This window comes from Ostrinia furnacalis, unplaced genomic scaffold, assembly GCF_004193835.3.
Source record: "Ostrinia furnacalis isolate ACB-3 unplaced genomic scaffold, ASM419383v2 OfSCF5861, whole genome shotgun sequence".
Classification (NCBI taxonomy): domain Eukaryota; kingdom Metazoa; phylum Arthropoda; class Insecta; order Lepidoptera; family Crambidae; genus Ostrinia; species Ostrinia furnacalis.
This window is the reverse complement of record NW_021136100.1, coordinates 710,644-728,817: the sequence shown is the minus strand read 5'-3', so window position 1 is coordinate 728,817 and position 18,174 is coordinate 710,644. Positions and strand designations below refer to the sequence as shown.

General features: G+C 39.0%; 3 protein-coding genes across 3 annotated transcripts; 1 reads left to right on the top strand and 2 right to left on the bottom strand.

Annotated features, from left to right (window-relative positions):
- Positions 1–564: 564 nt before the first annotated feature.
- Positions 565–6,653, bottom strand: Snrk (SNF related kinase). The gene is made up of 8 exons (XM_028316717.1): positions 6,426–6,653; positions 5,942–6,172; positions 5,636–5,841; positions 5,227–5,562; positions 4,827–5,149; positions 2,962–3,089; positions 2,330–2,524; positions 565–792 (listed from the first exon to the last, which is right to left on the bottom strand). The coding sequence occupies exons 2-8, from the start codon at positions 6,161–6,163 to the stop codon at positions 565–567; spliced, it is 1,638 nt and encodes a 545-aa protein (XP_028172518.1). The 5' UTR covers positions 6,164–6,172; positions 6,426–6,653.
- A 1,983-nt stretch (positions 6,654–8,636) lies between these two features.
- Positions 8,637–11,665, top strand: LOC114361624 (probable ATP-dependent RNA helicase DDX20). The gene is made up of 3 exons (XM_028316730.1): positions 8,637–8,899; positions 8,982–9,152; positions 9,253–11,665. The coding sequence occupies exons 1-3, from the start codon at positions 8,719–8,721 to the stop codon at positions 11,091–11,093; spliced, it is 2,193 nt and encodes a 730-aa protein (XP_028172531.1). The 5' UTR covers positions 8,637–8,718; the 3' UTR covers positions 11,094–11,665.
- Positions 11,666–12,488: 823 nt separating this feature from the next.
- Positions 12,489–15,825, bottom strand: LOC114361625 (protein disulfide-isomerase TMX3). The gene is made up of 8 exons (XM_028316732.1): positions 15,613–15,825; positions 15,190–15,439; positions 14,925–15,108; positions 14,707–14,851; positions 14,378–14,600; positions 14,073–14,289; positions 12,972–13,167; positions 12,489–12,816 (listed from the first exon to the last, which is right to left on the bottom strand). Exons 1-8 carry the CDS (start codon positions 15,650–15,652, stop codon positions 12,794–12,796), a joined length of 1,278 nt encoding a protein of 425 aa, XP_028172533.1. The 5' UTR covers positions 15,653–15,825; the 3' UTR covers positions 12,489–12,793.
- Between the last annotated feature and the right edge of the window lie 2,349 nt (positions 15,826–18,174).

The following is an 18,174-nucleotide window of genomic DNA, read 5'->3' as shown; positions in this document are numbered from 1 at the left end:
GAGTAGGAAGATAAACCACAAATCGCGCACAATGGCCCAATCAAGAGGTTAAGGTTTCGATTGCCCTGCAAGACTAAATAACTATATCAGTTTTCCCAAGTATCCGCACCGATGGTATGGTCCAGTTGATAAACTGGAGAACATAGCAAGCGCATAGAATTGAAAATCAAATTGACAGATTTATTGAGTTATAGCATGATTTCAATCAATCAGGCGTAGCTCGTGTTCTACGATTCGCTTTTTTTACCCGATCGTTCCAAAATCATACCTGTCGCTGGAGTCATCATGCGAGTCGCTCAGCAGCGCGCTTCTTCTTCTCGGAGTCGTCATCGGACAGGTCGGAGGAGGAGCATACTATAAGCCACTGCGCTATGTTAGCTAAGCTACAAAAACAATTGAATGATGATGTATGATTGATACCTGTCGCTGGAGTCATCATGCGAGTCCCGACGAGCTCTGTCAGGCAGCGGCTTGTGCTCAGCAGCCCGTTTCTTCTTCTCGGAGTCGTCGTCGGACAGGTCGGAGGAGGAGCATACTATAAGCCACTGCGCTATGTTAGCTAAGCTACAAAAACAATTGAATGATGATGTATGATTGATACCTGTCGCTGGAGTCATCATGCGAGTCCCGACGAGCTCTGTCAGGCAGCGGCTTGTGCTCAGCGGCCCGTTTCTTCTTCTCGGAGTCGTCGTCGGACAGGTCGGAAGAGGAGCAGGAGCCGCCGCGCCGCCGCCGGCACTCGGCGCGCCCGCGCCTCGCCGCCTCGCCGCTCACGCCTTCGGTCAGGTTCACCTGGACAACGATCGGTTGGTTAGAAGAATAGAGGACCTATAAATTAGTTTTTCTTAAAATTAGTAGCGACCCAAATTCTGGGGGTGTGTTTACATCAAACGTCATCACTAGTGAGCGCGTAAAAAAATTTGAATGTATGACGGATTGCACAGCGCCCCTAGCGGAAACTTCTTTAAGGCGAGAGTGAATAGGCACTTACAGGGCGGATATGTACCATCCTAGACTGCATCCCACTTAACATCAGGTGCGATTGTGGTCAAATACCTTGTCATGCATAAAAAAAAACTTTCAAGAACTAAAATTCTCATATTAATTTTTTATTAGTGTAGTGAGAACGTTTGATGTAAACTCACACTAAGCCCTTAGTTGGTTAGAAGAGTATAGAACCTTTAAATCAGTTTTTCTTAAAATCAGTAGCGAAAAGCAGCCCAAATTCTGGTCACGGGAAATGGATGAGTCGCGAAAATTTTTAAAAGACATTTTGAGCGCCGTTATTGCTGTCATCATTGAAAGAGTAATAAAACATCAAGCATCGTGACGTCACACAGGGAAGTGACGTGCAGGACAAGGTGCGTCCAGACTGATATCCAAGAAACTACGTAAGTTTTTCCATATTCCATGATTTCTAAGTCATTTTTTTGATAGCACATTTTATGCTAATTAAAGTTAATTCCAATTTTTCTTATCTAGAGTAACACTGGATAAGATCAAATTAATAGTTACATACTATTTATAGATAGTATCACATTCCTTAAGATTATCGGAGGAATCCGGCTGATGGCGGCTCGAAACCGCGACGTGCGTTTAAGACAATACGGCTGGCGGCGACGTGCGCTACGAACACTACTAATTTTCTGTTGTATTGTGAAGTTATTGTGCCCCTCAAGGTCTTCTGTGTAGGGACGAGTTACTTTGGTGAGGTATTTAGTTAGTCGTATTGTCGTACTCGTATAGCATGACAGCGAGGCTTTGGCGAATTTTGCCACTGCAAATCAGGTTTTTAGGGCGTGTGTAGTGGGTATCCTAATAAGGTACCTTTACAGCTGCTGTATGCCATATCAGGTTTAAGGCCTGTGACTGTGACTGAGTACGAGCATAATACCTTGGTGAGGGACTCGGGCCAATTGGATGTTTCTGCAGAGATCTCTAAAGGGGGTGGCTTAGTTCAGTATTGTTGGGCGCGACGCGCGCGGCCAGATGCAGTCGGCCCTCAGAGCGCGAGCGGGATCTTAGTGAGGTACTTATTGCTCATATTGCAGGTTGCCAAGACCTGTATAAGCATATTACCTTAGTAAGTTATCAGCCAGCTGCGTAGGTCGAGCGGCGTGTTGCGGCGCCACCGCGGGTTCCTCGTCGTCCTCTTCTTCGCGGACTATACTGCGCTTGTACGAACCATATTACCTTGGTGATGTTATCTACCAGCTGCGTAGAGCGCGCAGCCAGGTACAGGCGGCTCTCGGACTCTCTCGGAGGTATCTTAGTGAGGTACTTATTGCACACATTGCAGGTCTTCAAGGCCTGTATATGAGCATGTTACCTTAGTGAGGTTATCAGCCAGTTGCGCAGGGCGGGCCACGAGCTGCGGTGCGGGCGCGGCTCGCGCGGCCAGATGCAGGCGGCCCTCGGAGCGCGAGCCGCGGCGCGCGTCCGAAGACCGCGTGGTGCCGCTTCCCGCCACCGCGGCCTCCTCGTCGTCTTCTTCCTCGCGGACTATACTGCACTTGCGCGAGCGCTGTCAGAAAAAAATTAAGACGAATTTAGTTGTGACTCATATTGGCGTGATGAGTCGAGACGATATTTTTATGTAGCAGATCTACTCTCAATCTGATTGCAAATCAACTGACAGCTCGTTGCGCTGCCACTGACCAATCAGAAGCGTGTCCAGCCTGGGAGACGCGAAATTTCCTCCAAATGTTATTGTTCTAAGTTTAAATCATAAGTGCACCTACCGGCGGCCAATGACCCCAAGCTACCTATCGTGACTGTCGTGACTGTGCGACGGGCGGCAGCAGTGAGTGTGCGAGCGGACGTGCAGACTCCCATCTTTTACAGTGAAAGCTCGCTGTGCCACTGGCCACTCGGAAGCGTTTCCAGCTTGAGAGACGCAAAATGTCTTCCAAAATCCAAATGTTACACAGTGTTCTAAGTTTAAAGCATAAGTCCACCCACCGGCGGCACATCCTGCGGCGTGCGCGGCGCGGCGGGCAGCGCGGGCGGCGCCAGCAGGTTCCTCGTGGCGCCCCCCTGCGCGCCCGCGCCCCGCGCCACGCCCAGCGCCTCGGGCCGCCGCGCCTCGCCTCCCCGCGCCGCGTAATTATATTGCTGTCACGCTCGCACACTCACTGCTGCCGCCCGTCGCACAGTCGCGACAGCAATATAATTACGCGCGAGCTATAAGGATAGACAGCTTGGGGTCATTGAAGCCACAAAGTCTCCTTCAAATGTTACATCATGTTCTAAGTTTAAATCATAAGTGCACCTACCGGCGGCACGTCCTGCGGCGTGCGCGGCGCGGCGGGCAGCGCGGGCGGCGCCAGCAGGTTCCTCGTGGCGCCCCCCTGTGGGCCCGCGCCCCGCCTCCCCGCGACAGAGCGTGTCTAGTCTGGTCGCCGAGCACGTAGAATTTCGTCCAATGACCCCAAGCTACCTATCGTGACTGTGCGACGGGCGGCAGCAGTGAGTGTGCGAGCGGACGTGCAGACTCCCATCTTTTACAGTGAAAGCTCGCTGTGCCACTGGCCATTCGGAAGCGTTTCCAGCTTGAGAGACGCAAAATGTCTTCCAAAATCCAAATGTTACACCGTGTTCTAAGTTTAAATCAAAAGTAATAAAAAGTGCACCCACCGGCGGCACGTCCTGCGGCGTGCGCGGCGCGGCGGGNTTTTTTTTTTCTATGTTTGTTACGCGATAACTCCGCCAATTATGAACCGATTTGAACAAATCTTTTTTCGGCGTATAGGTAATACCTCAAGGGTGGTCCCATTTAAATTTAATAATAGAAAAAACAACCCCCAAGGGTGGAAAATTGGGGATGAACTTTTTTATACGCAATATCTCCGCCGATTATAAATCAATTTGAACGATATTTTTTTGTTGAATAGGTATTATCAAAAGGGTGATTTCATGCGAATTTGAAGAAAATATTTCACCCCCAAGGGTGGAAAATTGGGGATGAACTTTTTTATACGCAATATTTTTAATTTTTAGTTTTTTTTTGTGTTCACGCATTTGAAGTCGGTTTTATTTTTTTTAAAAGTTAATTATTTATAAACAACTAGCTTTCCGCCCGCAGCTTCACCCGCGTGAAATTTAGTTTATCACTGTACAGATGGTCATAAATTATAGCCTATATGTTATTCTGGGTTATAGACAATAATACTGTAAAGTTTCATAAAAATCCGTGTTTTTACGTGAAAGAGTAAGAAAGATCCAGACATCCAAACCCCTAGCACTCGTAGTTTCTCAGATTTCGTGATGAGTGAGTGAGTCAGTCAATCAGTGATCTTTCGCGTTAATAAATGCGTTGACAAATATCCAAAAGGACATAAAGTAAATAAGGACATAAAGACTGATTAGGCTACTGTACTGTTTTTATTTTTTAAGTTCACATGTATAAACTCATGCTGTTTGTTTCCTTAATAAAGAAAAATAAAAAATAAAATAAATAAAAGTATTGGGACTCCACAAATGAGACGTTCAAGATAGGATCGAATGGCACCGCACGATTGGGAAAGCCGACCCCACGTAACGGGATAAGGCGAGGCAGAAAAAGAAGAATTGATTGTGCACATGGAATCTTTTTCACCTTAAGAATCCTACATTATTTCTCCTGCGCTGCATTAAAACTAGTGTCGAATGAGTCGGCTTTTTCGTGTAAAACTTAATTTAACGCGGGCGAAGCCGAAAGCTAATACATCACATGACTCGTCATTGATAGTCCTTTATTATAACATAGATTATCATCTAATCTGGTGTAAATCTAATAAAAATTAATGAGTAGGAGTATTTTATCAAGTTACAAAGTTATGGATTGATAAATAGAAACTTACTGATAACAAACACCAACCTTTTAGTTCTTAATTTCCTTTCTGCTAATAAATAATATGTAGCAGTAATATGATTATAGTCATTCTTTTCTAAATATTCTAAAATCTCTTCTTTAGTTGCTATAGATCCATTGACCATGCGTTGGATGATAGCGGTGCGGTCATCCTCCGACAGCTGCTCCTTGGCTACCAGCGGAGTGTCAAAGTCTTCAACAGTGATGCCTTCTCCCGCTGTTACCCATGGATCAGTGGCTATTTCTGAAAGTGTAGCTCTTTTCTCAGGTTCCCTCACTAACATTCTACCTATAAGCCTAAAATTTTACATGTATTATTATTATCAGGTCATATCTAAATAATTTTACACAACAAAATATTATATGAAAAGCACCTTTTACAAGATTTTGATATATGAGGTGGTATAGTATATTTACAGTCCATTATCATTGTCAATGTTTCACTATCATTAGCTTCTTGAAATGGAGCTTGTCCACACACTAACATGTACAGAATAACACCAAGGGACCACACATCCACAGCCGGAGCATCATAAGAGTCACCCAAGAGTATCTCTGGGGCAGAATAAGCTAAGGATCCACATGAAGTCTCTAGTTTTTGACCTGGACAGAATTTATTGCTAAAACCAAAGTCAGTCAATTTAACTACTCCTAGTTTTTCAAAAAACACTACATTTTCTGGTTTCAAGTCACGATGCACAACGTGTAACCTGCAACAGAGAGTATTTTTTAGATCATCATCCAAAATCTAATGTACTTTATTATTTTAGAAAATTAAATTACCTATGACAGTATGATATAGCGCGAACTATTTGGCGGAAATAATCACGAGCAAGAGATTCTGATAGTCCAGATTCATGTCTCATTATGTAGTCATATAAATCTCCGCCATCTCCTAATTCTAGTATTAAATATAGTTTAGTTTGTGTGTCTATCACTTCATATAGTCGAACAACATTTGGATGCTGCACTAATTTCATACACCGAACCTAAAATGGTAAAAATAAAGACATCATTAAAAATATTATTTGTAAATAACACTAATTATGTAGTCTGTAAATATTGCAAAATATAACTGCTCCACAATACCTCTTGAAACAAATGTGATTTAGACACTTCATCCAGCTTGCTTTTGTCTATAACTTTCACAGCCACTTTTTCTCCTGTGAATACATGCCGGGCCAGTTTCACCACTGCAAAGTGCCCCGAGCCGAGGGTGTCCAGCAGGTCGTAGAGCCCCGCGATCTTGGCGTCGTACGGGCCTCCTCCAGCACCCACCCCGCCTCCTCCAACTCCACCACAATTATTCATTATTTTAACCTGAACATGAACACATCACTGTTTATTACAATGTTAATACATATAGCAAATACTACGGCATTGCATATAACTTGGAAAACGACTGATATTGTAGGAAACAATAGAATAACATTCACTAAGTCATAATATTTACAAAATGCATGACCTGAATGTGACAAAAATTTTAATAAAATAAAGTACACATCTTTGAATGACCTCTATATTGTTTTAATGTTGAAGTTATCAGATAACAGTTATTTGTTTAATTGCTTACCTACGTATAAATGAATGTAGCCCAGTGGAAGAAAATTTACACTGAATAGCAAAAATACGATCAACTGGTTTCAAGTAACATAATTACATTAAGATAAATTTATTCCATTTATAGACTCCAAACTAATAAATGTTAATAAATATAACAATAAGAATTACAAAACTGCATTGGTTTACTTAGAAATTGTTAATTATCGAACATAAAAATAAGTTGATCCTCAAGAGTCACAATTTCGCCATTTCACAAAAATCAGTTCAGAAACTTACGACCTCAATTGATTGTCATTTTATTTTAATAAATTTCAGGTAAAAAGTCGTGAAATGATGAAAGGATAATGGATAAATGTAAATGAAATCAAGAAATATGAAGTCACAAAATGAAAATAAAAAAATATTTACAAATAATCACAATAATTTTATTAAAAATTAAATATTGAATAAAATAATTCAATGAACAGTTTTTGAACGAATTGTTAAATGTCAGTGTTTTGTCATTATTTTTTTTAATAATCTTGCCAGTTTAATACATTCTCCCAATTTCCAAGAAGAAATATGCCTAAGTTCATGATAAGTATAATTAAAATATTTTATGTCAACGAATGTTCATTTTAATATTTTTTATGTATTCGATGCTTTTGGTACATACTGTCGGTCAATTCTGTACTTTGCGTCTTTGATATTTGGAATACAGCTGTCTCATCTGTAGAATACAGTCAATTTTGTCTGCATTTCACAGCTTCGCTAGCTAGGTACGGCTTGGAGTATAGGAAACGGGGCGCCCTATGGGGCACGCGCACGCACGAGACTTAGAAAAAATATTTTAAATTTTTAGGTTTTTTTGACTATATAAAATAGATCAAAATAAGACTACACTCGCGAGCAAAAGTATGGAATCACTTACATGAAGTTGTTTCCACGCGATCTTGTATACTAACGAATTTGTTAGTAACAAAAAAAGTAGCACCATTTTAAAGATTAAACTGTTAACTTTAAATTGATACCAAATTCATTTAAATCACACCGGTATTTAAAAAGATATCCCGGCTGATGTGAAGAAGTAAGAAAAAAGACATGTACCAACTGTTTGATACGTCGCGAGTTGCGGCCTATTTACCCCCTATAAAAGCACGCGTTTTCGGATTTTTGCGGTCACACGTTGATCCATACACATCTCGGCTTCTTTTGACACTTTACCTGGGATTCTACACCTACAGATGCAGCACAAATCGTTGCACTGTTGCAAGAAGGGCTCAGCCAGCGGGCTGTCGCACGTCAGCTGGACGTTGATACCAGTCAAATGACTATTTCGTAGAGAAGTTGACATGAAAAAACGGTTTTCCCTCTGCGATGTGCACCGGCAATGTTCAGAACTTGGTCTCAGGATAAAGCCACCGGTATCCCGAAAGCGTCTTAAAACTTTCGAAACCCAGGATTGGCTTATGTGGAGCTGACGTGCGACAGCCCGCTGGCTAAGCCCTTCTTGCAATAGTGCAACGATTTATGCTGCTTCTGAACGTGTAGAATCTCAGATAAAGTGTCTAAAGAAGCGGAGATGTGTATGGATCAACGTGTGAAAGCAAAAATCCGAAAACACTTACTTTTATGAGGGGTAAATAGGCCGCAACTCGCGACGTATCAAACAGTTGATACATGCCTTTTTCCTTACTTTTTCACATCAGCCGGGATATCTTTTTAAATACTAGTGTGATTTAAATGAATTTGGTATCAATTTAAAGTTAAAAGTTTAATCTTTAAAATGGTGCTACTTTTTTTGTTACTAACAAACTGGTTAGTACACAAGATCGCGTGGAAACAACTTCATGTGAGTGATTCCATACTTTTGCTCGCAAGTGTAAATTTCAGGTAAATTTTTCTGCTCCGCTCCGCACAGCTCCACCTTGGTGGAAACCGGTGGAGTTTGTTATGAAATGGTTGTTTTTGTGCTAAGGACTGGTATACTTTTTGACATTAGTGTCAATGCTGTCTGCTGAGCCCCGATTACGGTAATTTTTAACGTCAACAATCCAGACACGCTTCTCGATTTTGCGATACGATTGGTCGTTCAACAGCGTACGTCAGCTGTTTCGACCAATCGTATCGCAGAATCAGAAACGCGTCTGGATTGTAGACGTTAAAAGTTACCGTAATCGGGGCTCTGATCTGAGGACGATCGATGAAGCGGCGAGCATACTCTCTAATCTGTGGCGGCGAGTAAAATTTTAATTTGTTCAACCGGCACGGCAGTCTTTTTAATTTTATTTTTTAACGAAAAAGCTAAGTTTTAAGCCACAATCATGGTATTAGCCCATGACATTAACGAGGGCAATAGAACGTGTGATGTGCAGATAGTTCAAAATGTTACTTTTGAATCTATGCTGCTAGCACCTAATACTTTGCAGGGATTAAAACAATCCGGTTTTTATAAACCCTCACCAGTTCAACTACACGGCATTCCATTAGGAAAATGTGGATTTGGTGAGATATTTTACATTCATACATGTGTTTTTGGAATACCTACATTCCTACTATTATTAATTTATAAAATATTTTTTTGCAGATCTATTACTAGAAGCTAAATCTGGAACTGGAAAAACCGCCGTATTTTCTGTTATATCTCTTGAGACATTGGATCTAGGCAAAGGAGTGCAAGTAATAATACTAGCACCAACTAGAGAAATTGCTTTCCAAATATGTGATGTCATCAAACAAATAGGATCCCATTATAAAGGTTTGTTTGTATTATTATATAGCAGTATCAATATTAATTACTTTTACTGTTTGCATTTTCTGTTGTATTTACCTACATGGTTGATTATTACATTTTCAAGGTTTGGCTGTTGAGGTTGTGATTGGAGGGCTTCCAGTGGAAGAAGATATCCGCAAATTTGAAAAGAATGTTCATGTAGTTGTGGGCAGCCCTGGAAGGTTACGCCATTTGATTCAATCTAAATACATAGACGTTTCTTCTGTGAGACTTCTAATCCTTGATGAGGCTGATAAATTAATGGAGAAAAGCTTTCAGGCAGATGTAAACTATATTTTTTCAACATTACCTGCCCAAAAACAAGTCATCATGAGTAGTGCTACATATTCTGAATCTACTAAAGAATTTATCACCAAATATATCAAATGTGCTCAACATGTATGCCCAGATATCAGTTGTATACTATTGGGTGTAGAGCAAAAAAAAACTGTTGTAAATTGCAACAGTAATATTGTTAGGCAAACTAAAAATAGATTTCAGGAATTGTTAAAAATATTAACCAAAAAGCAATTTAAACAGTGCCTGATATTTTGTAACTATCAGGCAAGAGTGGCTGAATTACACAAATTACTATCACGACAAAATTGGCCTGTTGAACAATTACGTGGACAGCAAGATCAGACAGATCGTCTTGATGCATTGAAAATATTAAAAGAATATAAGTGTAGAATATTGGTGTCTACTGATTTGGCTGCAAGAGGAATAGATGCTTCAAATGTTGACCTAGTCATTCATTTTGAACCACCTAGTGAATGGCAAACATATTTGCATCGAATAGGCAGAGCAGGTCGTTATGGCTCATATGGTTTGTCTATTGCAATACTTAGTGAAGGCAAAGAAGAAGTTCAATTTGAAAATATGATACAAGCAATAAACCTCAATAATTTAAAAGTCACCAATTTATGGGCAGATGAGTCTGAAAACAGTGCCAGTAATGTAAACCTGCCCCTGTCCCTTACAAAGCAAAACAATTTAACTGCTGGTGAATTGGAAGCGGTGTCCAAAGAAGTATGGGATGATCTGTTATGTCTAAACAGTAATAAAGAAAAATTGGAAGAATTTGATAAATTACGTGAATCATTTGAAGAATCTAAAAATTTTAAAATTGAATCATTCACTGATTTAATTAACTCATTTGAAGAAAATAAAGATGATACTTCTAATACAGATATTTCTCACAATTTGCTAAAAATAATACCCAAAACATCAATAAAACATTTTTATGAATCAGTAAAATCCTTGGTAAATGGTCAGAAGCCTAAACCCAATGAAAAAGATATGTCCAGAATGGAATCAAACAATAAATCATTAGATGTTCTTAATAATGGGAAAAAACAAACATTCAATCCAAGAACAGATAATTTCATTTCAGAAAATAATAATATGAATGCTCTTAATCCATTAGATGATTTTACAAATACTGATGCATGTTCTAGTAAAGATCTTATAGATGCAGGTCTTCCATCCTCATTTGGTACTTCAAAAGGTCGTTACTCTAAGAAAACAAATAGAAAAAAATATATCAAAAACCGTCATATAACGACCGACAATGGCGAAGAATTACAAAGCAAACAATATGAAGTCAAAAATGACCAACAATATAAACAAACAACTGATCGTAAAATTAAGAAAGAATCAACTTATGAACCTCAAGAATCACTGTCTCCAATAATAATCAGAAATAATAATTACGGTAATCATGCATCTAAAAAGAAAGTAAATATAAACATGAAAAAAGTTCAAAGTGACTCAACTAATTCTGATGATAGTGATACATTGCATGAGAATCATTATGTTTATCAGGAAAAGTACACTGAAGATTACAAAAGTTGGTATTATCAGTTAAAAAATAGAGTTAAATTAATTGAAATTGCTCTTTATATTGAAGAATTAAGCAACATGTAATCACATTTTATGCTTTCAATAAAACAAATTAATTACCAAAAAACTGTTTATTTCCCACTCTCACAAATTATTATGTCTAGCAACATTTTTTTTACAAGTAGGTACATTGTTTTAATAATTACCATCAGCCTACACTGACTTATCAGGGGGTGTAACAATATGATACTATAAAGTAATTCATGTACCTGTTCGGAATGAACAATACAATGGAAACCAGAACAAAACCTATGCAGTAGTACTGTAGTGTACTTAATTAATGTGTGGGATACTCTTTTATACACCCTTTTTTCAGGTCAATTACAAAGTTTATAGCAAACTCCTCAAGAGCTATGACATCTTAAATCTGCACTGGGGAGTGTAGAGATATGTAAATGACTGACTCAGTGGGGAAGACACTTAACATACAAAGTACACTATAACCTTAACTATAACTCATCCACTCATAAACTGTCGTGAGACTGATAGCAGATAAAGCACAAAAAAATGTCCTGTTTTGAATATATTAAGCAGTTCTACTGTTTTGCCTAGGGGTCTGTCCCATTAATTAAAATTCCAGGACTAGGTTGTTCCAATATGCAAAAAATAAGCTTTATACTTATTATTACTCTGTGACGCTAGGCACATAGCACACACCGCCCTCAACCGTAGTATGTAAATAAAAATTATAAAGACCATAACATAAAACATTAACTAATAAAAATAATGCATCAAATCATCTAAAAATAAGAACACCTCTCTTTTTAAAAGACTAGTCTTATCATGCTAATAACAATAACAAAACTGATTTGAACCTGTGGGTTGAATTCACTTTAGAATTTGCATAATTTATTTCATTAACATTAATGAAAATCATTTTCTCACCAAGCAAGATGATGCCTCATTGGTACTCAGAGGGAAGGTATTCATCACATCACGTCATATAGGTACATATAATACCTAATGTAATTTTGCACTGCGTCCAATACGATCTAAGATCCGTCAAAATACGGATCTAGGAAAGTAACAAGAGATTAAAGAATATGGTTATCGGAAATCGAACCTAGTGCATAAACTACTACATAAATAGTACTTGGTATAACTAAAGTCTGGTCGCCGAGCACGTAGAATTTCGTCCCATGCCCATGACCCCAAGCTACCCATCCTTATCGCTCGCGCGTAATATTACCTTATATTGCTGTCGCGCTCGCACACTCACTGCGGCCGCCCGTCGCAGTCGCGACAGCAATATAATTACGCGCGAGTGATAAGGATGGGTAGCTTGGGGTCATTGGACGAAATTCTACGTGCTCGGCGACCAGACTACTTCAAGTCATATAATTTTTACAAATTGGGATTGGACGTAGTGCGAAATCGTTCTGTTTAAATCTGGCCTAAATTAGATTGGTTATGATTTAAGTACTTATTAGTTTAAAAGGTTAATATACATACAGCGATGATTCGAATTATACATTACTAAAATTATGTACAATATTTATTTTCACACTTTTTCATCTAGAGACTTGACGATGACTTCGCACATATTCTAGGTATAATCATACACTTAAATTTTGAAATGTTATTTACTATAGACATTAAAACGAAATTGCTCATATCTTTGGTGGTTGATTTTTCTACGCTACCATGTCCTTTTTTTTGTAGTTAATAAAAGCTGATGCTAAGATGGCGAAGCATGATGCGAGTTTTACAGCGCAATCAAGAAATTAATCCTTCTTTTCATGTGTCTCTGAAAATAAAAACACAATTATTAATCTAACTATAGAGGGGAGGGTTCGAATCTTGGATTACCCACATTTTTTTTTCAATATTGAATATGAGAAAATATTTTGTAAATACGCTCACTGTTTTTGCTTCACAGTTATTTTAGAATGAACAGTTTACCTGGAGTCTCTTCCTCTTCTGCGTCCAGTATGTCAGCACAGCAAACAGAATAGCAAATAAGAGACAGGAAACCAAGAGGTAATCCAAACACAAGCGCCGTCAAGACAGGATTCCCTCGCCACATGTTAGTAAGGGTCGTCCTTGCTTCGAAAAATCCGCGATACAATCGAACGGGCCAATTATTTCCACCATAAACCTAAAAAAAAGTAAGTTAATTACATTTTCTACCAACAAGTTTTCAGTACTATATTATGTTGTTTGTTTGATATGCTAGGAAACGAGTTGCGTGATTACACTAGTTCTGCACCACGCAACAGGAACCGAGATCATAAATTTAATTTATCTACACAAATCAGTTAATTTTTTCTGAGATTCGGCTTATTAGAAAACTAGCTTTTCACCCGCTGCTTTGCCCGCGTGGAATTTTGTCTGTTACAGAAAAACTTTATCGCGCGCGTCCCTGTTTCAAAAACCGGAATGAAAACAGCGTTGCCAGACGTCCCGATTTTGGCGGGACGTCCCGATTTTTTAATCAAATTTAAATGTCCCGCGCGGGACAGGCTCTGTCCCGCTTTTCGGAGAGAGACACTCACTTCACCAGACTATTGTTTGAAACGCCATATTATTCTAAAGAATAATTTTTTTATTTCGATTTTTGTTTATTTTTTATTTTTTTATTCTAAAGACGAATTTAACGATAGAGTAAATCTGATTTAAAATATTATTTTTTTGTTAAAATACATTTTCTATGGCTACTTTTGCTATTTATTGTCACGTAAACGTAATTTTAAGTCAAATAAAAGGATAAATAAGTATTTGAAAACCTTTGATTATATGTATACGTTTTTTTACTATGTCCCGCTTCTGACAGAAGAATCCCGCTATTTTCACTCAAAAAGTACCAAAGTCCCGACTTGGCGAAAAAAGAAACTGGCAACGCTGAATGAAAACTATCCTATGTCCTTTCCCCGGACTCAAACTAATCTCTATGCCAAATTTCATCAAAATCAGTTCAGTGGTTTAGGTGTGAAAGCAAGACAGACAGGCAGACAGTTACTTTCGCATTTATAATATTAGTATAGATGAAATTAAAATATTTACAGGAGCAACTTGGTTGTGTATCTGGTCCAAAAACATCACAACTGCTTCTGGTGTCATCAGAACAGGATCATCATCAGGCATGTGATGGTGGCTGGTAGTAGAGTTCAGCACCAATAAATGGGGTACAGTTAATTCAGTCATAGCAATAGAGTTGGCTAGCTCTGGAGTACCCATCCAACCAAATTGGAAGCGGTGGTGAAGGTCTCTCTTTCTGCTCCTGAAATAAATGTCAATTTATTATATTAGTAAAATATTTCATTTTCACCTACATATTGACCTCTATTTTAACAAATCACAATGCCTACTTAATTATTCCTTCTATCATGTCCTTAAAATCTTGCTCAGTTTGTGTGATTTCGTTTAATTTGTTTTCTGATACAACTGCAATAACTATGTATTTTTCAGTATCCATTAAATCATTTATGTTTGCTCTAGTAATCTTCGGGAAAAATCCAAACCGCTCAGAGTTAATCCATTTATCCAATGTCACATTTAAGGCTTCCTTGTCCTCCAACAATGCTGAGTTAGCTGTAAAAGTATATAATTATGTATATTTGCATTTGTATTAATTTATTTTTGTATTATAAATTATTTATGTAGAAACAATGGCTGTAATACCTAAGTGCTTACATACCTTCAAAGAAAAATGCATCATCTTCTTTGTAAACAAATATTGCACTTTCATTTGGTGGTTTCAATTCATGTTTCACAACTTCATGTGTCATTGCATAGAACCATGTATGTGGTTGATACTTTTCAGCATGAATTGTAAAGATTTCCTGTATTGCAAAAATCTAAATCAGTAAAGTTTCCCTAATTCCTAATACAAGCTAACAAAGCTGGCATTCTTACCCATAATGGACCATGTTGCTTTCCAATGAATCCAAAGAATATGGGATGATTTTCTTTCAGATATCCTATGCTGTCTGCATGAGACACTTTTTGAACTGCTGGCTGAGACATTCGAAGTGCATAATTCACCATTTCTTCTTTTACTCTATCACCAGTGTACTCATGTTGGTATGGACCTTTAATGCTGTAATTTTAATGTAATTAATATAATAATAGTAATAGTGTAATATAATAATATTTTTCTATGTTAATACATATAACTTACAACATGATCGTAGGATAAGCTCGTATCTTAAAATGAGCAGCTACTGCATTGAACCTTGTGCAGTCTACTTTAGCCACTTTGATAGGTGAACTGTACAGTGTTTGTGCCACATGAGCCCACACTGGTTCCAAACGACGACAATGTGCACACCATGGGGCGTAAAACTTGACAAACCAAATACCATCATTACTGATTTCGATAAATTTGTCACTTAATTCTAACACTCTTGATGTTGATACACCACATAAAACTGTAATATAAAAAATGCTAATGTAAATATAAAGTTATCATTATCCATGTAGGTACCATGATAGATTTTTATGAGTAAACAGTTTCAATGTTATTTAAATGACTAGACTATAGTAGATACGGTAGCAACCTATTACTCAAAAATAACTTTAATAACGAATTTAACTTATTTACCTGCTAATATGAATAAACACTTTTCAATTATTTTATTCATTATTCCCGTACAACTTAATTTAACAATGCGTATGTATTTAATATAAAGAACTTCTCAGAACCTCTGGATTAATTTTAATACTTGCAGCATTTAATTATTTTATTGAAAATATAAAAATCCACAATAAAAATCGATACAAATAAACACTTATGCGGCATTTATCTCTATTCTATTAATTTTGCTATTTTACCGATCGAATCACAGATCAATGACTGACAGATACCGGCTGTGGCAGTTAAAAATAGACATAAGAACCAACTAGAGGCGGCCGAGCAAGAGTAGAGAGTTAGAATATGCACTGAAGGACTGCAACTTACAAAACACGACAGCCTACCTCCTAGCTAGACAGTTACAGTGCGACATAGAAGAGTAGACTTTAATGAGGTCACCACTGTCGTTCACATAGCAACCCTAATAGCGCGACTAGATTAGTCTTGATGTTTGATTTTTTTTAGTGCGTATTTAGGGCCATTCGTTTTTTACGTAAGATTGTTTTTGTTAGTTTTTGACGGTTGAAGGGCATTTAATCCTGCATTAAATAAGACCAAATTCATATTATGTTTTAGACAAACCGTTCTCGTGCAAATGTTCGACAAAGTAGAAAATATGTGTATAATTAATGACCATCTCCACGTCCAATAGCTCGTCACCCGAAGGCTCCCAAACCTTGTAAAGGGTCGCCTTAACCAGCGTATCCCTGTCAAGGATCACGAGTTGGATTCGCTTATCCTTGTTCGTCCCAGCCGTTCCTTAACTCCGGTTGCTGCACCTCTTCCTGACACTGTCCTGAACGACTCTGTGTTACCTAATGTGGCTGCCCCTCTTCCTTGTATCCTCCTGTACGATTGCATTGCTTAGCCATATGCCTGGTCCAAGGTTTGACGCCACAAAATGAACTTCGTACGCGTGAAAATAGTTTAAATACTATTTTCCTTGCTTGCAACATTTTTCTTTACTGCTTCGCCTCTATTAGTCGTAGAGTGATTGTATATTATATAGCCTTCCTCAATTTATGAGCTATTCAACACAAAAATAATTATTTCAATCAAACTAGTAATTCTTGAGATTAGCGCGTTCAAACAATCAAACAAAAAACTCTTCAGCGTTTTAATATGAACTTAAAGGCACTGGGTCTCTATCAGAAGGAACTCTAGGGGTGGAATCTCCATAGGCGTGAGTTAACGGGCAAGGAGATAATATCTTGGATGGTTGACAATCACTTTTCCTACAATTTAACGTTCCACCAAACTCAACACGCTCTCAAAGATAACCTCGCAGCCGCCTGCTCACACTTGACATGACACAACTCATTGACAGTTATCTTTTTCTGCGCATCAGTCGGGTGTTACGTTTAGGAATCACAAACCTTCTGCTCTACAGATTTATACAGATAACATAATATTAAGATTGGTACTATTAATCATCAATAATAATTGCAGCATCTGTGTCCGGCGTCGACACGGCCAGCCTGACTATCGCACGGCCTCGTGCGCTTAGTCCAGGGTTTGTCCATCTGTAAACATTCAATTTCTCATTATCACAGCTCGTCCATTCCTGACTACAGAGCGTGCGAATATCAGATCGTAGAATCACAATAAATACAGCTGATCAGGGCGTGATGACCCTGGATCAGGAAACCAAACCATTACAGCTGGCCCGGGCGCGAAGCCCGACCAGGAAACCAAAACATTACAGCTGGCCCGGGCGTGAGGCCCCTTCGACCAGGAAACCGGGGTTTAGGTAACATGGCCCGACGCGCAAGGCATAAGCTATGGCTCCTTCAACCATTTACCTCAAACCGCACCACTACTACTGCTGATCCAGGCATGCAGCCATGCGACCAGGAAACCAGCATTACATCAGCGTGGCCCGGGCGTAAACAGCCCCTTCAACCACGGCAACAGGGTGGCCCGGGCGCCCTTGGCCCGGCCCCCTCAACTCACTCACTCACAAAGGCCCTTCCAGTTTACGTCAATCACAATAATTTCCGTCAACCTGCACCAACTCTCAATGTCTGAGCCAGCATCCTCCATGTAAAACTTGATGAGTTGCGTAGCGTAGGTGTGCATGCTGAAAGATTTATCTCCTTTGAATAGTGCCCTTCGAATCCCACTTCTGATAAAGGCACTGGGTCTCTATCAGAAGGAACTCTAGGGGTGGAATCTCCATAGGCGTGGGTTAACGGGCAAGGAGATAATATCTTGGATGGTTGACAATCACTTTTCCTACAATTTAACGTTCCACCAAACTCAACACGCTCTCAAAGATAACCTCGCAGCCGCCTGCTCACACTTGACATGACACAACTCATTGACAGTTATCTTTTTCTGCGCATCAGTCGGGTGTTACGTTTAGGAATCACAAACCTTCTGCTCTACAGATTTATACAGATAACATAATATTAAGATTGGTACTATTAATCATCAATAATAATTGCAGCATCTGTGTCCGGCGCCGACAAACTTGTTGTTGTTGATTTTTGGCGTCGAACCTTAGACCAGGCATACGGCTAGGCAATGTAG

Coding starts and splice junctions, on each gene's coding strand:
- LOC114361625 (XM_028316732.1), bottom strand. CDS start 15,652: ATGAATAAAATAATTGAAAAGTGTTTATTCATATTAGCAG. Junction 15,109..15,189: donor GCTTATCCTACGATCATGTT/GTAAGTTATATG, acceptor TTAAAATTACAG/CATTAAAGGTCCATACCAAC. Junction 13,168..14,072: donor TACACAACCAAGTTGCTCCT/GTAAATATTTTA, acceptor ACTTTTTTTTAG/GTTTATGGTGGAAATAATTG.
- Snrk (XM_028316717.1), bottom strand. CDS start 6,163: ATGAATAATTGTGGTGGAGTTGGAGGAGGCGGGGTGGGTGCTGGAGGA. Junction 5,842..5,941: donor AATCACATTTGTTTCAAGAG/GTATTGTGGAGC, acceptor TTACCATTTTAG/GTTCGGTGTATGAAATTAGT. Junction 3,090..4,826: donor TATCAGTAAGTTTCTATTTA/TCAATCCATAAC, acceptor CGGCGCGGGGAG/GCGAGGCGCGGCGGCCCGAG.
- LOC114361624 (XM_028316730.1), top strand. CDS start 8,719: ATGGTATTAGCCCATGACATTAACGAGGGCAATAGAACGTGTGATGTG. Junction 8,900..8,981: donor ATTAGGAAAATGTGGATTTG/GTGAGATATTTT, acceptor ATTTTTTTGCAG/ATCTATTACTAGAAGCTAAA. Junction 9,153..9,252: donor AATAGGATCCCATTATAAAG/GTTTGTTTGTAT, acceptor TACATTTTCAAG/GTTTGGCTGTTGAGGTTGTG.